This window comes from Natator depressus, chromosome 10 (genome assembly GCF_965152275.1).
Source record: "Natator depressus isolate rNatDep1 chromosome 10, rNatDep2.hap1, whole genome shotgun sequence".
Classification (NCBI taxonomy): Eukaryota; Metazoa; Chordata; order Testudines; family Cheloniidae; genus Natator; species Natator depressus.
In genome coordinates this window covers 15806579-15822779 of record NC_134243.1, presented here as the reverse complement: position 1 = coordinate 15822779, position 16201 = coordinate 15806579, and the positions used below count along the sequence as shown (strand labels likewise).

The 16201-nt window shown below is 39.9% G+C and overlaps 1 protein-coding gene across 1 annotated transcript in view; it reads right to left on the bottom strand.

Annotated features, from left to right (window-relative positions):
* Positions 1 to 16201, bottom strand: part of USP42 (ubiquitin specific peptidase 42) — a 41977-nt gene that overhangs the window by 3013 nt on the left and 22763 nt on the right. The window contains exons 12-18 of the mRNA XM_074965287.1: positions 15885 to 16038; positions 14426 to 15172; positions 13375 to 13466; positions 11056 to 12576; positions 8521 to 8855; positions 2489 to 2580; positions 894 to 937 (exon numbers count right to left, since the gene is read on the bottom strand). Coding sequence (XP_074821388.1) covers positions 923 to 937; positions 2489 to 2580; positions 8521 to 8855; positions 11056 to 12576; positions 13375 to 13466; positions 14426 to 15172; positions 15885 to 16038 — 2956 coding nt within the window. The 3' untranslated portion in view covers positions 894 to 922. The remainder of the gene's footprint in view (positions 1 to 893; positions 938 to 2488; positions 2581 to 8520; positions 8856 to 11055; positions 12577 to 13374; positions 13467 to 14425; positions 15173 to 15884; positions 16039 to 16201) is intronic.

Genomic DNA, 16201 nt, shown 5'->3' with positions numbered 1-16201 from the left:
AAATGGCTTGCTGGAATGTAGATAGTAGCAATAGAAATCTGCAGTTGATCAGCTTCCTAAATTTTAGGAATCTAAAGGCAGCCCCTAGATACCGAGATCTACAAATACCTTGTTTTAATATCCTCACTCAAAATATTTCTAGAAATTATGAACCCATTTATAGCCTTTTCCATCGTTAGTAGTTTCTCCCTCTACAGTTACCCTCCATCTCTTGTCCTGAAGGGACTTTTCATGCAGAAAGCTCCTCCTAGGCTATGTCTACACTACAGACCTTACAGTGGTGCCGCTGTAAGGTCTCCTATGTAGCCCCTCTATGCTGGGGGGAGAGCTCTCCCGCCAGCATAATAAAACCATCTCCAATAAACAGTGGTAGCTATGTCAGCAGGAGAGCATCTCCCAGTAACACAGAACTGTCCACACCAGTGTTTTTGTTGAAACTTATATTGGTTAGAAGCGTGTTTCCTCTCGTACCCCTGACCGACAAACATTTTGCCGACAAAAGTGCTAGTGTAGACAAAGCCTTAGTGCAATTGCAGTTTACATTAGCCACAGAAACAGCTGCTTTTTTTTAAAATAAATGAAAAGTCATTCCAATAGCAAGACTAGCAGATCACCACAATTTAAGTCAATCTTAAAGGAATTTCTCCCTGTGTTAATAATCCAGCAGTAACACACAATGCAGCTCACAACTTTTGAGATGCTGAAGTTCCCTTGTTATCTATGCTGGAATGACACTGCCATTAGACCACTGACCATTAGAGTGGGCAGTAAGATGCTGATTTTTCACCTCAAAATTATATGCATCTTCAGCCCACTATTTGTTAGCAACAGAGCTCCCCTCACCCAATTGTCAAGGACATAAAAAATACTGAAGTTTGACAAATACAACTTGCCTGTGGCTAGTGAGTTTTTTCTGCAAGGATTACTTTTCACTCACCTACAAGAGAGGAAAACAGGTTGGAATGATCTCAATTGTTATAAAACCACTGTAATTCAGTTGCTACTTTGCAGAGCACTGCTGTGCTAGTGATGAGAAAAAACAAAATCCTGGGTAAGTCCTACAATTGGTGTATACAGTGTAGTTGTAGCTTGTTGGCTCCAGGATATTAGGGAGACAAGGTAGGTGAGGTAATATTTTATGGGATCAACTTCTGTTGGAGAGAGACTAGCTTTCGAACCATTCAGTCTTTTCTTCAGGTCTGGGAAAGATACTCAGAGCAGGTCTTCACTAGCAACGTTAAAGCGCTGCCGGTGGCCTGTGTAGTCGCGGCATAGCACCGGGAGAGAGCTCTCCCAGTGCTATTAAAACCCCCCCACCTCCACCAGGGGAACAGCTGCCAGCGCTAGTGCACTGTCTACGCTGGCACTTTACAGCACTGAAACTTGCAGCGCTCAGGGGGTGTTTTTCACACCCCTGAGCGAGAAAGTTGCAGCACTGTAAAGTGCCAGTGCAGACAAGCCCTCTGTGTCACAGCTAAATGCAGGGTGGAACAGTTTGTTTAGCATAAGTAGTTAGGGCTGATTCTAAGGGACCATTCAAGATAGAGTGGTCTGTTAACACCTCTGCAGTCATAGGACAAAACTAGGGTGTTAGTGGGTTACAGATTGTTGTAATAAGCCAGGGGTGGCCTAACCCTCCCAGCTGCATACAATTCATTTTCAGAAGTACAAGAGCCAGGTGTGCCTGCTGAGGCTAGGAGCTAAGGGCTACTGTCCTGTGGTGGGGTTTGGGGCCTTGCGCAGGGCAGAAGCCCTGAGCCCCAGCAGGCGCCTCCTATGGGACAGAAGCCCCTAGCTCCCCCAAAGTGTGGTAGACAGAGATGGGGGGGCTTAGGGGGGTTCACGAGCAACACTGACTGTAAAAGAGTCGCATATGGCTCATGAGCCACAGTTGGGCCATCCCTATAATAAACCATAAATCCATTGTCTCTATTCAGTCCCTGATTTTTAGTGTCTAGCAATTGGTGCTTAGTTTTTGGAAATCACTCTTAATCTATACCAATCTACAGCAATACAAGTAAAAATAAATATTAGACTTGGAAATTAATCTCTCTCTACACATTTGGTATTTGGATACCTGGAACTATATCTATCTAACAATGGTAATAAATAGTTTATGAACATTTTCATAAGAAAAAGTTATTTTAAAACAAGAAAATTGTGTCAAGAACTTAATTTTCAGCCACTGATAGCTGTATGGGGTTCATCTAGTCTACAGCTGATGCCGAAGGGTTAAAAAAGACTAATTCAAAACCATATGGTATATTGGTTTTAGGTGAGAGCAGTAGGAGAGAGTCCAAAATGAATTACATTTAGATCAAATTAGGATTGTATTTTTTGTTCTATATGGGAGATATCAAATTGATCCCTTATGTTAATAAAAATAGGGAAAAGGTTGGACTGTGCACTACGGTAAAAAGCCTGCGGCAGCCAATTTCTCTGTATTACTATACCTAAAATGAAATAGAATCACAGGAATTTAACATACTTTCCATCTGGTTTCATCTGTGTATGCAAAGTTGCCATCCAAAGATTTAATGACTGTGTGTCCATGGTCCTTATGACAAGGTAGCTCTATAGCTGAAACAAAAAGTATTTCAATGTTAACAAAATCCACTTATCACAAACTAGCATTATTTTGATTAACAAGTCAGCACTCTTAGTATAAACAAATTGTTACCGGGGCAGCGTTTCTAATTAAGTGACTCGTTTTGGCAGCCTTTGTTAATAAGATGTTTTATTGGAATGCTACTAATCTGTATCTGGAAGTCACATAGCATCATCTCCCATCTTGATTACTGAAATTTTCTTCCCTTACTTCACTCCTTCCCAATCTGTCCAAGATGCAGCTTCCAGATTATCTTCCTGATTGATCAGAGTGAATTTACTGCCCTCTCTGAATTCCTTCACTGGTTCTCCAATTAACCACCACATCAAGTTTAAACTACTCGTTTGTACCTTTCAAAGCCCTTCACAAAGTCCTTACCTACATTTCAGACCTCATCCCCTAACTCAAACCCTCCACCAACTAACTATACCAGTTTCGATACCTTGTTAATCTCCTCCATCTATGTGCATTTGACCATGCCACCCCTCTGCATGAAATACTTCCCCCAATCCTAATTTGTCAAACTACCATTGTGTCTTCATGTAATCCCAAGAAAGTATAGTCCAGTGGATAGAAAGTTGGACTGGAAGTCTGATTTGGATTCAAGTCCTAGCTCTGCAAGGACCTTGGGCAAATCATTTAACCTCTCTGCTTCAGTTTCCCTATCTGCAGTATGGTCATGATACTGATCCAGATTTATGAAGTAATTTCAAATCTTCAGATAAAAAGAATAAGATCAAAGCATTATTAAAAAACTACTACTTCAAGGACCTTAACTGAGTTTATACAGTAATTAACAAAACTACTAATACAGTGAAACCCTGCTATAACGCGATAACTGAGGTTAAAAAAACTCGATCGTGATAAATCCGGGGTCGCTTTATAGCGGGGTCATGAAAATTTACCATTTCAAGCCGGTCAGTTTAAGTCTTGTAAAAAAAAAAAAAAACAACACAACGGTTATCCCCGCGTGTTTTAAACACAAAAGTAGTCATTTAATTACATATACATGAAAGAAACATGAAATTGACTATACTAATAATCGCGCAGAGTGCAAAGTCAATCTGGTTGCATGACTCCATAATTTTAAATTTCATGACTTCTTAAAAAAAAAAGCTATCTAGTGTGGTCTGTTTATTTGCCGCAGACTGTTGGCTTCTAGCAAAGTCAAGAATGCTTCTGAGTTGGAGGATTTTGATGCTGTCCACGACTTGAGTTTCCAGCCACCTCAAACTGGCTTCTAGGTGCTTTACTTCCTCGGACATTTTTGGTGGGGAAGTTGAGGTGCCATCATCAGTGCCACTGGTTTCGGGCTCTGATGGTGCAGCTTCATTCTTCCCGCTGACATCTGCAACAATTTCGTCATCTGAGATGTGTTCATATATGGGGCAGATGTCATCTGCTGAAAACCAGTTGAGGATATCATGATGACTGTGCTCATATTCTCTGAGTACTTCTTCAGCGAATCTTGTAAATTCAGGCTCGTCGTCGTTACCATCATTGTGTGTAGATGACGGAAAAGCTGGACCAAGATCCTTTATCCAGCATTGTTCAATGCAATGTGTAGAGATAGCATCCCAGGCTTTCCTGCCAAGGTGACAGACTTCTTTCAAGTTGAGTGACGCCAGTGATGTGTCGGAGGAGTTGTTATCCGCTACCATCCGCTTGATCATTTTGTGACAATAGTTTTGCTTAAATACCGATATGATGCCTTGGTTCAGTGGCTGGATTTCTGATGTAGTGTTCTTCGGGAGATAAGAGACTTTAATCTTGCCATCACGACTGACAAGATTTTCTGCTAGGGGGTGGGCAGGGAAATTATCTAGCAGGAAGAGAGCTTTTTGCTCCTGCTTGAGTTTTCACAAATGAGCCCCAACAGCTGGCACGAAAGTTTTATGGAACCAGTCTTCAAATATGGAGCTATTCATCCATGCATTCTTGCTGTTGGTGTATTCAAAGGGAAGGGCCTTCATATTAACATGATGAAAACATCTGGGAGACTTCGCTTTTCCGATCATCAGAGATCTGACTTTGTGGCTGCCAAACTTGTTGACGCAAAACAAGAGAGTGACTTGGTCCTTCCTCTGCAAGCCTTCTCATTTGTGACTATCAGTCCTGGTTGCGAGGGTGCGAACGGGTAACATTTTAAAGAATAAACCAGTCTCATCGCAGTTGTAAACTTGATCGGCTGTACAGCAACCTTTCCTCCAGCAACTTTTTAAGCTCAATTGGGTAGGAATCAGCAGCCTCTTTATCAGCTGAGCGGATTTCCCCAGACACAAGAACTTGGCTTATAGTGTGCCTTTTTTTGAATCTGTCCAGCCAGCCGTTACTCACCTTACATTTGGATTCATTTCCATTGATAAGGCGATCAGATTTCTCTGCTTGACCTTTCAGAATAGGGCCAGAAATGGGAACTCCTTCTGAGCAAGCATGGACAAACCATTGGTACAAGGCTGAATCTAGGCTTTCATCATTAGCAAACTTGACCTTTTTATGCTGTAAACCAGTTTCCTCTTCAAGAATGCAGGGTAGGCTACAGAGCTTTTCTTTTTTTCCACCCTCACAGAGTGGACTCGCTAATTCCTAGATCTCTAGCAAGCTAAGTTTGTTGTTTGCCCTTCTTTAGTTGATCCAGGGCATACAATTTCTCTTGGACAGAAAACGACTTGCGTTTGCGAACTGGCGTATCCATAACGGTAAAATATTTTTAAAATATAGGAAATTAATAACAAGTTCATAGGCAAACACCATACAACCCGAGAACTAAGTGCAATGGGCCTGCAATGACCACGAGTCACTTTATTCTATAAGACAATCTAAGTTAAGGCCTCAAATTGCTATAATCTATTAAAACAACACAAAATATATGGTGCATCTATTTAGTGGGTCTCAAACTTTTTTACTGGTGACCCCTTTCACATCACAAGCCTCGCTGTGCAACCCCCCTAATAAATTAAAACACACTGTTTAAATATATTTAACACCATTATAAATGCTGGAGGCAAGCGGGGTTTGGGGAGGAGGTTGTCAGCTTGTGACCCCCCCCATGTAATGACCTTGCAACCTCCTGTTTGAGAACCCCTGATCTAAAGGGTGCTACTTTTTTAATTATATACAGAATCAGGAGGAAAATATTTAACTGTTGGGGCCAACTCAAGCTTTGTAACAATATGTACTGCATTAAGTAGCTATTATTTTCAGTCTTTACAATGGAGTGATTTACATTTTCCCAAATATCAGTACTTTCAGTTTCTGTTGTGCAGAAAAGCTTTTACCTTAATTACTTTCAGTTTAGCTAGCAAATGCAGAGAATATTTTCTTCTGGACTAGTTCATTCAAAGTTGAGAAACTGAATGGGAACTGACAAGCAGAAAAGCTTGTTTTTCTCTTCCACTCTATAAATAAAAACCAGCTGGGAAAGGGGGAGATCTACGCATTGTAAAAACCTGGACAACAGGCCAGATTTTCAAAGGTATTTAGGCCTAAAGATACAGATAGGGGCTTAATGGGATTTCAAAAGTACCTAAACAGATTGGGCATACAACTCCCATTGATTTCATTGGCTGTTAATTTCAATGGGCATTATGTTCCTACCTAGTCCTTAGGCACTTCTGAAAATCCCACTGTGCTTCTATCTGCATCTTTAGGTGCCTAAATACCTTTGAAAATCTGGCCCACAGTGATGATAAACTTCCTGTGGTTAATCAGTTCTAAATGATTTTAGATTTTTACACAGTTTGGTAAACTTTATACATCCAGCACATTTACAGTAGTTTTATTTAACTAAAAACATTTTAATGTTTTTTATGTTAAAATTCCATCCAAATGCACTTTGATACAAAGAATATAGAAATTAGCTTTTCATTTTCTAACAAAAATACAATAATTAAGAAACTGATAGATATATAGCTTAACCTATATAATTTCTTAAAGATGTATAGATGCAGTTTATCCTCCTGTGTAGCAAAAGTATAAAATTTAGTGTAAAAAGTGATATTTGATTGCAAATTAGCATGTTTAAATGGTTATACTATCAACGAGACTGAACCTTTCTCTAGGAAAGTGACTTAGAAGTGCAAATACCTAGGTCTTACACAGCATTTATCAGTAGATCTCAAAGCACTTGACAAAGGATGTAACCATCATTCTCCCCATTTTACAGATAAGAGGTACCCAAGGTCACCTAGCAGACCAGTGACTGAGCTGGGAATAGAACCCAGGTCTCATAAATCCAAGTCCAGTCCCAAATGTAAAACAAAATTAAAATCTGTAATTTATGTCAAGATTTCCTGCTTGCTGATTTAAATAAAGATTAGAGTTGGTGATTTGTTATTTTGATTTAAATCATCCACCCTTATTTCATCTCCTTTAGTCACAAGATTCACTAATTACAACTACATAGTGCTATCCACTCTCTTATGCAAGGGGTTATCCCCTTAGCCAGTCACCAATGTTTCCAACATGGCCAGAGGAGTTATTACAGAGCAATGTAAGGCTTTCCTCCCACTTCCCTGCTCAGAAAAGAAGGGATGAATTACAATCCAATTTCCCACATGATAATGTAGGTAAACACATCCATTGGTAGTTTTTACGATTAGTGCCCTACCAAATTCACGGCCATGAAAAACGCATCACAGACCGTGAAATCTGGTCTCCCCCCATTAAATCTGGTCTTTTGTGTGCTTTTACTCTCTAGTATACAGATTTTACGGGGAGACCAGCATTTCTCAAATTGGGGGTCCTGACCCTAGAGGCAGTTGCAGGGGGGTTACAAGGTCATTTTGGGGGGTTGCAGTATTGCCACCATACTTCTGCACTGACTTAAGAGCTGGGCGGCAGGAGTGCGGCAGCTGTTGGCCAGGCGCCCAACTCTGAAGGCAGTGCCCCACCAGCAGCAGCGCAGTAGTAAGGGTGGCAGTACCATACCATGCCACCCTTACTTCTGCGCTGTTGCCTTCAGAGCTGGGTGGCCAGAGAGTGGTGGCTGCTGACTGGAGGGCCCATCTCTGCAGGCAGCAGCACAGAAGTAAGGGTGACAATATCATACCATGCCATCCTTACTTCTGTGCTGCTGCTGGCAGCTGCTCTGCCTTCAGAGCTGGGCTCCCGGCCAGCAGCCACCACTCTCCAGCTGCCCAGCTCTGAAGGCAGTACCACCACCAGCAGCAGCGCAGAAGTAGGGGTTGTGGTACTGCTACCCTCCCTCCAATAACCTTGCAAACCCCCACCCTCCCCAACTCTTTTTTGGGTCATGCCGCCTACAATTACAACACTGTGAAATTTCAGGATTTAAATAGATGAAATCATGAAATTTATGATTTTTAAAATCCCATGACTGTGAAATTGACCAAAATAGACCATGAATTTGGTAGGGCCCTATATATAAAGAATGATTTTGTGCAGAAACTTTGTTGGTCAAGGATTACTGGATTCCAAAAATTTTTGGACTTCCCCTCCTCCCCTCACCAAAAACAATTTATATATGACACAAATTAGTATAAAAATATTTACTGTGCTCAGGAAAAAAACCAAAAGGCACAAATATTTAAATTAAGCGTACTTAACACAGGCAGAATGGACAATAGCAACAATGCTATTCTTCCCCTCCCTACCTGCTGTAAGCTCATACTACAACTCATCAATATGATCTGCCCAAGGATTTCTTGTAACAAACATGCTGATGACAGCAACTACCTAGTCAATAACCCAGGGTAAGTAAAAATCACTAATTTTATCTACTTTATTTCACAGATATACAAAACTGAAGAAATTATCCAACATAACGCTGTTGCTTGGTGTCTGGAAGATGTGACATACTGTATATGTATTACAAAGCACTTAAAATGGCTTAATATATTCTTCTCTATTTGAAAAAATAGAAATCCCATTAATTTCTAATGGTCTCTTACCTTTGCTATACTCTTTAGATATGTGATAGCTATTTTCCTGGCCTCCTCCGATGTATTTTGTTTTATGACAGGAACCAGCATCCCCTCCCTCATGAGGCCGTTTACTCCCATGTTTACTATATTCTTCAGATGGAGGGTCATCTGTACAATGAAATTCTTTTTTCTCCCATGTCTTATTAGCCTCAGAGCCAGCAGCCTTCTGGATATTAGGATTTAAATATTCAATAAACCCCTCAGATTTCTTTGTATGTTTCTTCTTTTTCTTCTTCTTTTTCTTATGTTTGTAGATGTCAGAATCAGAGCAGGCCCCAGAGAAGTCTGAATCCTGGTGATGTCTGAAAAAAACATAGCAGTGAATATGAAAACAAATGTGATGCTTATACTATTGTTACAAACATATTACACTTTATTTATACATATGCAATCTGGCTGGCCAAAGCTAAAATAAAGAGCACATCTTATTTTCTTAACAGCTGTGCTACTGTTCCTCTACTCCAGCATCTGTGCTGCTCTGCTGAAAACGGTGGAATACTCAATACGTCAGGTAATGCACTTTGCATAACAGATCAGCTGCGGAGGGGATAACTGGATTGCAGTGCCTGCTCCCTGTATTGTTCCACAGAGTCAGGCAGCAGGGGTAGTAGTGTTAGAGCTAGAGGCCAATTTGCAGCAAGGGAATGGGAGGAATCAGAAGTGTAGATTGATTAACTGGGCTGGCTGGAGAAAAGTGCAGGAGCCAAGCCCCAGGGTTTGGAGAGGAACCACCTGGTGATCAAAGCAAAAACTAACCTCAAATCTAATCACTGTTGAACGTAATCATCCACCAATTTTAAGTCAACAAATAGATTCCAACAATGAACCATAGTAATGTGTGGGGTGGGTGGGAGATGGGAATGAAAAGAATGTCAAGACAACAGAATAAATTAACATTGCTGTGGAATGCAGTGACTGTTGCCATAGAATTTGGTCCCATTGTGCGATATATATAACCATGGCCCTGTGTGCTCTAACACTCGAAATACACTAGTTGCTGGCAACCAAGGTATCCATAGGTCACTTTCACACAATATGAAATAAGGAACTATATAACAGAGTGCAACTCATCAAAGTAGTACAACATTTTCTTCACTCCCAGCCATAATCATGGAGTTCAGTCCATCAGGTGATTCAACTGGTCCATCTTTGAGTTTTATAATATTTAAAATCAAATGATAAATAATTAGCAATTAAGAATAAATATGGAAGTGGACCTAAAACACGAGGGTGTCAGTAGAAGGGTCAGAACATGATGTAATTCATCTGCTCTGACAGGAAGCATTATCATATAGTTCTGAGCAGTGGGGTGCCCTAGTGGCTCCACAGTTTAGTTAAGTTGCAAACACAAGAAAACCAGTGCTGTACTCCCTTAAATTAGCAATAAGCTTCACACAGATCATTTAGGAAGAAAAACTAATTTTCTACCTTGTTTTCATAACACATACTTCTGTACTGTAGGAATTCTAAGCAATTTTAAATCCCACCTTTTTGAAGTTTCACTTGTGATTCTGACTTTTTGGGGGGCCTCTGAACAAGCTCTCAGGCTTCTTATTTCACAAAGCCTAAGTAAAGTTATGACTTGCTATAAGTTTCCTTTTCTGCAATAAAAACCAACAGAGGATATTACTGGTTTCCGTGGGAGACAGAACGGGTTTCAGGCCTGCAGATGAGTGTAGTTGGGGGGCCGTAGGATAAAGATGGCTTCCTGCGCTGACTGGGATTGCTGCCCTGTGCAAGGAAGAATCCCAGTGCAACCATGAGCTCTCTCATGGAGGGGGAAGAGATTCTTCTTGGACAGGGTTTGCTAAGACTAGTGGAGTCCAGGTGGAGGACCTCTGGATCAACTCAAGGGTTCAGAAGAAGGAAGAGGGAAAGCATTAGTATTTCCCTGCCTTCTCTACCTTACTGTCATGCTGTACTTCACTGCACCTGCACTCCCCTCTACCAAAAATACAGGTGGTTTTGTTGGATAGGGAAGGCAGAGAAACACTAGTGTCTCTCCAAATCTCCTTTTCCTATACACATAAACTGGTCCTTTGCACTGCACACCCATCTAGACTTGTGACAGGACACATACAGGTTCCATTCAGTTAAAAGAAGAGCTACATGACTCCACCTCTCTATTCCAGACTACCATTTGGTGCAAACAAATTTAGCCCATCTCTACTTGGGGAGGAAAAGTTATGTCATGGCCTGCCTACCCAAGTTTGACCATAGCCTGTTTTGAAAAGTGTGCAATAAACTTAGTCAGGGTCTGTTTGCAGATGATTATAACATGATTTGTTTCATCTTGTTCCAAAGCTCTCACATAACTCAACAACATGGTTTGATCCCATCTATGCAACACACATCAAACTAACATGATTTCCCCTGACAGATTTTACAGTGCAATGGGCTCAGAAGCAATGGAAAAAAGGGGAAGAGCAGGGAAACAGCCAGAGATAAATTAGAAAGAGGAGTTTGTTTAGAACATTGTAAATAAAAGTTTCTCTTGCTTACCTATCATCTTTCTCTCGGTGTTTATCTTTGGACTTCTTTTTTTTCTTTGACTTCTTGTGTTTTTTCACTTTTTGCTCTTCCGTTGGCTCACTCTGCAAACTCCTTCTCTGTTTCTTTTCCATATCACTGTCACTACCTTCTAGACTAGCACATTTTCTTTTTCTGTCTTTTAGATATTCATATTTGTGGCAAGACATCTCAAAACTTGAACTGTTTTCTTCAGATATGGATGCACATTTTTCATGGGAATATTTTTCAAAGTGCTGAGAGGGAGCCGAGCAATTATACAAGTCTATTTTGGAGCTGCTGAAATGATGTTTCTCTCTCTCTTTAGCTACTGGTTCATGATTCCATCTGCTTGTGTAATAATAATCCCTATATGACCTACTGTTGTAAACCTGACTTGATTTGTCATAGTCTCTGTCCCCATGAAAGAATTTTCTGTCTCTACCATCTCTTGCTGCATAAGAAGGATAATCGTTGTAATATCTGCACTTGTCCCATCTCCTTGGCATATCTTGGTAATATCTTTCCCTACTCCAAGATCTTTCCCTTTTAGAATGGTAATATCTACTCCTCTCCTGATCAGTTTTCCCTCTACTTTGGGATCTATAATGGGTGTATTTTCCTAAACTTCTGCCATTATCAGGGCTGATTCTTTCACTATGCATAAGTTTGTACTTATTTCCATTGCAGTGCTCCTGCTTATAGCGATCTTGCTTCGTACTCTCCTTGCTGTAGGATTGCCTTTTTTTGGAATAATCATCATCTGGTTTGCTTTTGGTTTGCTTCTCCTGCTCTTCACTTTCAGAGCGCTCTCTTTTAGTACGGTAATGCCCTTTGTCAATTTTTTTGGGGGTGCAATTTTTTTCCTTAATTGGAGAATGAGACTTAAATTTTTGCCTATCCTTATTTTCTTCACATATTTCATTACCATCCAGTCCATCGTTTTCTTTAGAATGACTCTCTAAAACTTTATCCAACCTTGTAGCAGAAGAGTCATTAGTAGGTGGTACATCTGTGTAATTATTAGCACTCTCCTTTGTTTCTTGGCATTTATCTATAATGTTTAGAGCTGCAAGTTTTTTAGAACTACATTCATTGTCAGACTTTATGAAGGGGCTTTGCCCCAATTTCTCTGCAGTCTCAGCAGACCCTCTGATGTGCAGAGGACTCTCCTTCAAAGTCATTTTTACCTCTTGTGTTCCTCTTATCTTATCTGCATAATCCTTAGGATCACACTGTTTAGAGAATTCATCATCAATTCCCAGGGATATTTTCGTAGTGTTACACTGACCACTGATATCAGAATGTGCATGATCAGTTTTTGATACAATACTTTCGGCAACTTCTTCTTTGGTAGAAATGGTCTCAGGATCTGATGTAGTAAAGGGATTCTGGACATTGCAGCTAAGGTTAGCGGGAACATTACTAGACTTCTCATAGGAAACAGTATTGTTGCCACTGACTAAAGTTTCTACAGGACCATCATTTTCAGAAGTTTTTTCAAGTCCAGTTGCACTGCACAAAATAGAAATGTATTTGTGACTTTCATCAGAAATATGAAATCATCTACATGACGATTGTTAAGAGTAAAAATCCTTTTCATCAGTAAACATCTGACTCCTGGAAAACTCTGAAAGACATTCTGTTTAGAAACACATCTACTTATAATATATTCCCTCCTCATGGGGAATCTCTTTTGCTTGCTTTTCTATGTGCAACACTTCAGGAGCACCTACCCTGTCAGTTCTCCTACTTCCCCCTCCATCTATCTGCTGCGATGACTCATGATCATACTCACTATGGTTGCCCTTCCCCACAATAAAAACGTTGTAATAGTGAGTTTCCCTCTCCCTCCCTCCCGAGGCAAGGGAAGGCAGGTGGCAGGAATTTACACTCACCTGGTCAGTGTCCTAGCAGAGCAGCTGGGATTACTCCTAATGAGCTGCCCATATTTTAGAAGTGTGGTAGACCGAAAAATACTTATACCCACACTAATAAATAGATATCGTGTTCATGCATGCATCCCTAGGAGTGAAAAAAAGGGGAAGAGGAATATAGAAAATATAGACAATACAACAGAATGGTTTCTACATAGAATGTTTTTCCAAAGTTTTCCATGAGGCATCAACAGGTTTTTAATATTAGAAGAATAGGCACAATGCCAAACGTAAGTTCTGTTCTCACTACCATTAGTTTTGGTATGGTATGGTATTCCTTCAGTGATCTAAATCTTTCCATTTAAGTATTATTAATAGTTAGTATACCCATAATAAAATTTGTATGGAATCTTAATTTGGACAAAGTGTATTTTACCTTATTTCCTCTGACAAGCTTTTCAACTGGTTATATCGGAAAGACTCTAAAATTCTGTCTTCAGGAACTGGTGGCAAAGCTGTAGGTATTATCTACAATTAAAAGGTATGAGTTAAAACAGACAATGATAGCAATCATACAAATTTACGTAGCATCTCAGCCTAAAAAGTCCTAGAGCACTTTCCAATCATAATCGGACATACGAACTATACACATGGATCACTGTAGGCATTGCACCCTAACATTCAATATTGCAAGCATTAACAGCACACAACAATACTACATCACCAATTTAGAAAAAGTAAGTACAATACTACACACTTTAAACTGTAGGGGAATTAAGACAGGCAGAATACAACTGTCAGATGAAATCTGGACAACATACCAGAAACAGCACTCCTCTTATAAAGAGTGACATAGGCACATTGATGGTCAGCACCACAGGTTTTGTCTCATCTGACAGACTGCACACCTAACACCACAATGCCCCCCAACATGCACTGGGACAACACCACTGAGCACCTTACTACCTCAAAGTTTTACATCAACATCAGCCTTCATAAAAAAGCAGTGTGGTTTTGTAGACCCAGATCCTAAGCCTGACTTGCTATACAGACTCAGGTAAATCACTTAACCTCTCCATGTTTCAGTTTCCCCGTTTTACCAGATGGAATTATAGCCAGGTATTTATCACACCTACCTCTCTGGTACCTGAGCACAACATAATGCTTACTGTACCCACCTCAGAAGAATAGTTCGTGTCTGCAAAACATTACATAAATGCTAAATATTTTTAAGACACCACTGAGAGATGCATCCTCTCTCCATCTTACAGATATAGAAATGAGATTAGCAAGTTTTGATTCAGCTCAACCCTGCTTAGCATGCAAGATCTAAGGGACTGCAGCACAAAGTGCTATGACGGCAGCCTGTGTTGTATATTTTCCTCTGAACTCTGCCTGAATGAGGAACATTTTAATATTGAACACATCACAGTCATATATATAATCTGCCACGAAGAGACACATTCTAGAACAAATATAAAACTCACTTTTCCATGCAATCCATTCACTTTAGAAAATGGAATTTCTGTAGATTTAACAGGCTTGACTTGACAAGTAGATTCTTCAAATTTCAATCCATTTTCTTCAGGATCACTATCTATACTAATAGCACCATTAACTGTAACATTTTTTGGCAGTTCATGCTGGGATACAGCCTCTTCAGCATCTTGACAGGAAGAACAAGAGTTCTGTAATGTACTAACTACATTTCCAATCAAAATTCCATTAAAAGATTTTGAGTGGCCATTCTCCTTAACTAATCCCTTCGACTCCTCATCAGATTCTTCTGAAGATTCTGCACCGTAAGGGACCAACGTACTAGAGTTTAGTTTAGACTTGCCATTCATTAATGGCTTAGAACAAGAGTCACTAGGAGCTGTTTGTTTAGATACTTTAGTAGCAACTGACATTGTAGGTGCATTTGAGGTAGACTTTACTGCAGAGGAATTCGTAATCGTGGACGAAGGAACAGGTTTGCTGAGATTCTCCAAAGAATTATGAAGGTTGGGCTGAGACAGAGTTTGGCGAGTAGGCAATTTGTTATTGTGAATACTGATAGTGATTTTCTGTTTTTTCGAAGGGTCAGGAATAATGGGTCTGTTAATTGTCCAATTTTGAATGGAAGTTGAAGGTGGAGCTGAAGCTGGTCTGTTTAGGGTAACATTGCTAGCACTTGCCACAGAACTGCTTGGAGTTTCTTTCAGTGATCCAGTTCCATTTAAATGACTGGAATTCTGTAATTACAAAGAAATCACTATGAAAATGTGTGCATGTGGATAGACAGCATTTAATATCCCAAGACATAATGGGCTTACTTGATATTTCTACAAACTGCCCCAGTGACTAAGCAGAAAACACCCCTATGTGAGTTATATATAAAAATCTTGCCGGTAGTTTAGCGTTCACATTTTGTTCACAGATTTTCAGTGTTCACATTTTGTTTTGTTTTTTAAAAAGCTAACACCAACTGCAATCCTTTGCTGATTGCAAGATACAAAACAAAAATCCCAAACAAAAAACCCTATTATATGCAAACCTTAGAACATTTGCACAATACTAATAACTGAGAACAAGCCAGTCTGGTTTCACCAGTGCAAAAGACGAAACAGCATAAATAAAATAAAATATTCGATTTTTAAAATTATTTCAGTTTTAATAAATTCAAATATTAAAGTAAAGTAAATATTTTGACAGTGTGTGCTTTTTTGAGTACTTTTGGCACCTAGTTTGAAGTTCAAAGCAATGGGGAAGTAATATTTGCACAGTTCAGCGTTTGTCTTTAATAAAGTGTTTCTAGCTGCTTAGGCTGCAGAAGGAGCACTGCGCACAGAGCAGTATTGTGGGGAAAGGAAATCTGAGATCCTGAACATTTATAAAAAATAAACGAAGGCTGTTTACGAAACTCCTGCTATCAAGTTGATGCCATTATCTATATATGAAGATTACCTTAATCATGTGAGGAGGAAGCTGTGGGCCAATAAAACCTGATGCCCCCTGCCTGCTATTAACCACCCGCTGACTGATAACTGGACGGGGAGAAGACTGTCCTGGTGTATGAATGGAATGGGGGTGTTCTCCTCCATTTTTCATATCATGGGACCTGAAGAAACAACAGATAATAAGTATTTCATTCATTCATATTTGTTCTTTTGCTTAGCCCAGGCTTTAGACACATCCCACAGTTAAATACTTCACAGAACTGTGTTTTTGGGTTTTTTTTAAACAAACTTTAACCAAGGCTACAAATCGTAAGTTAGATAACA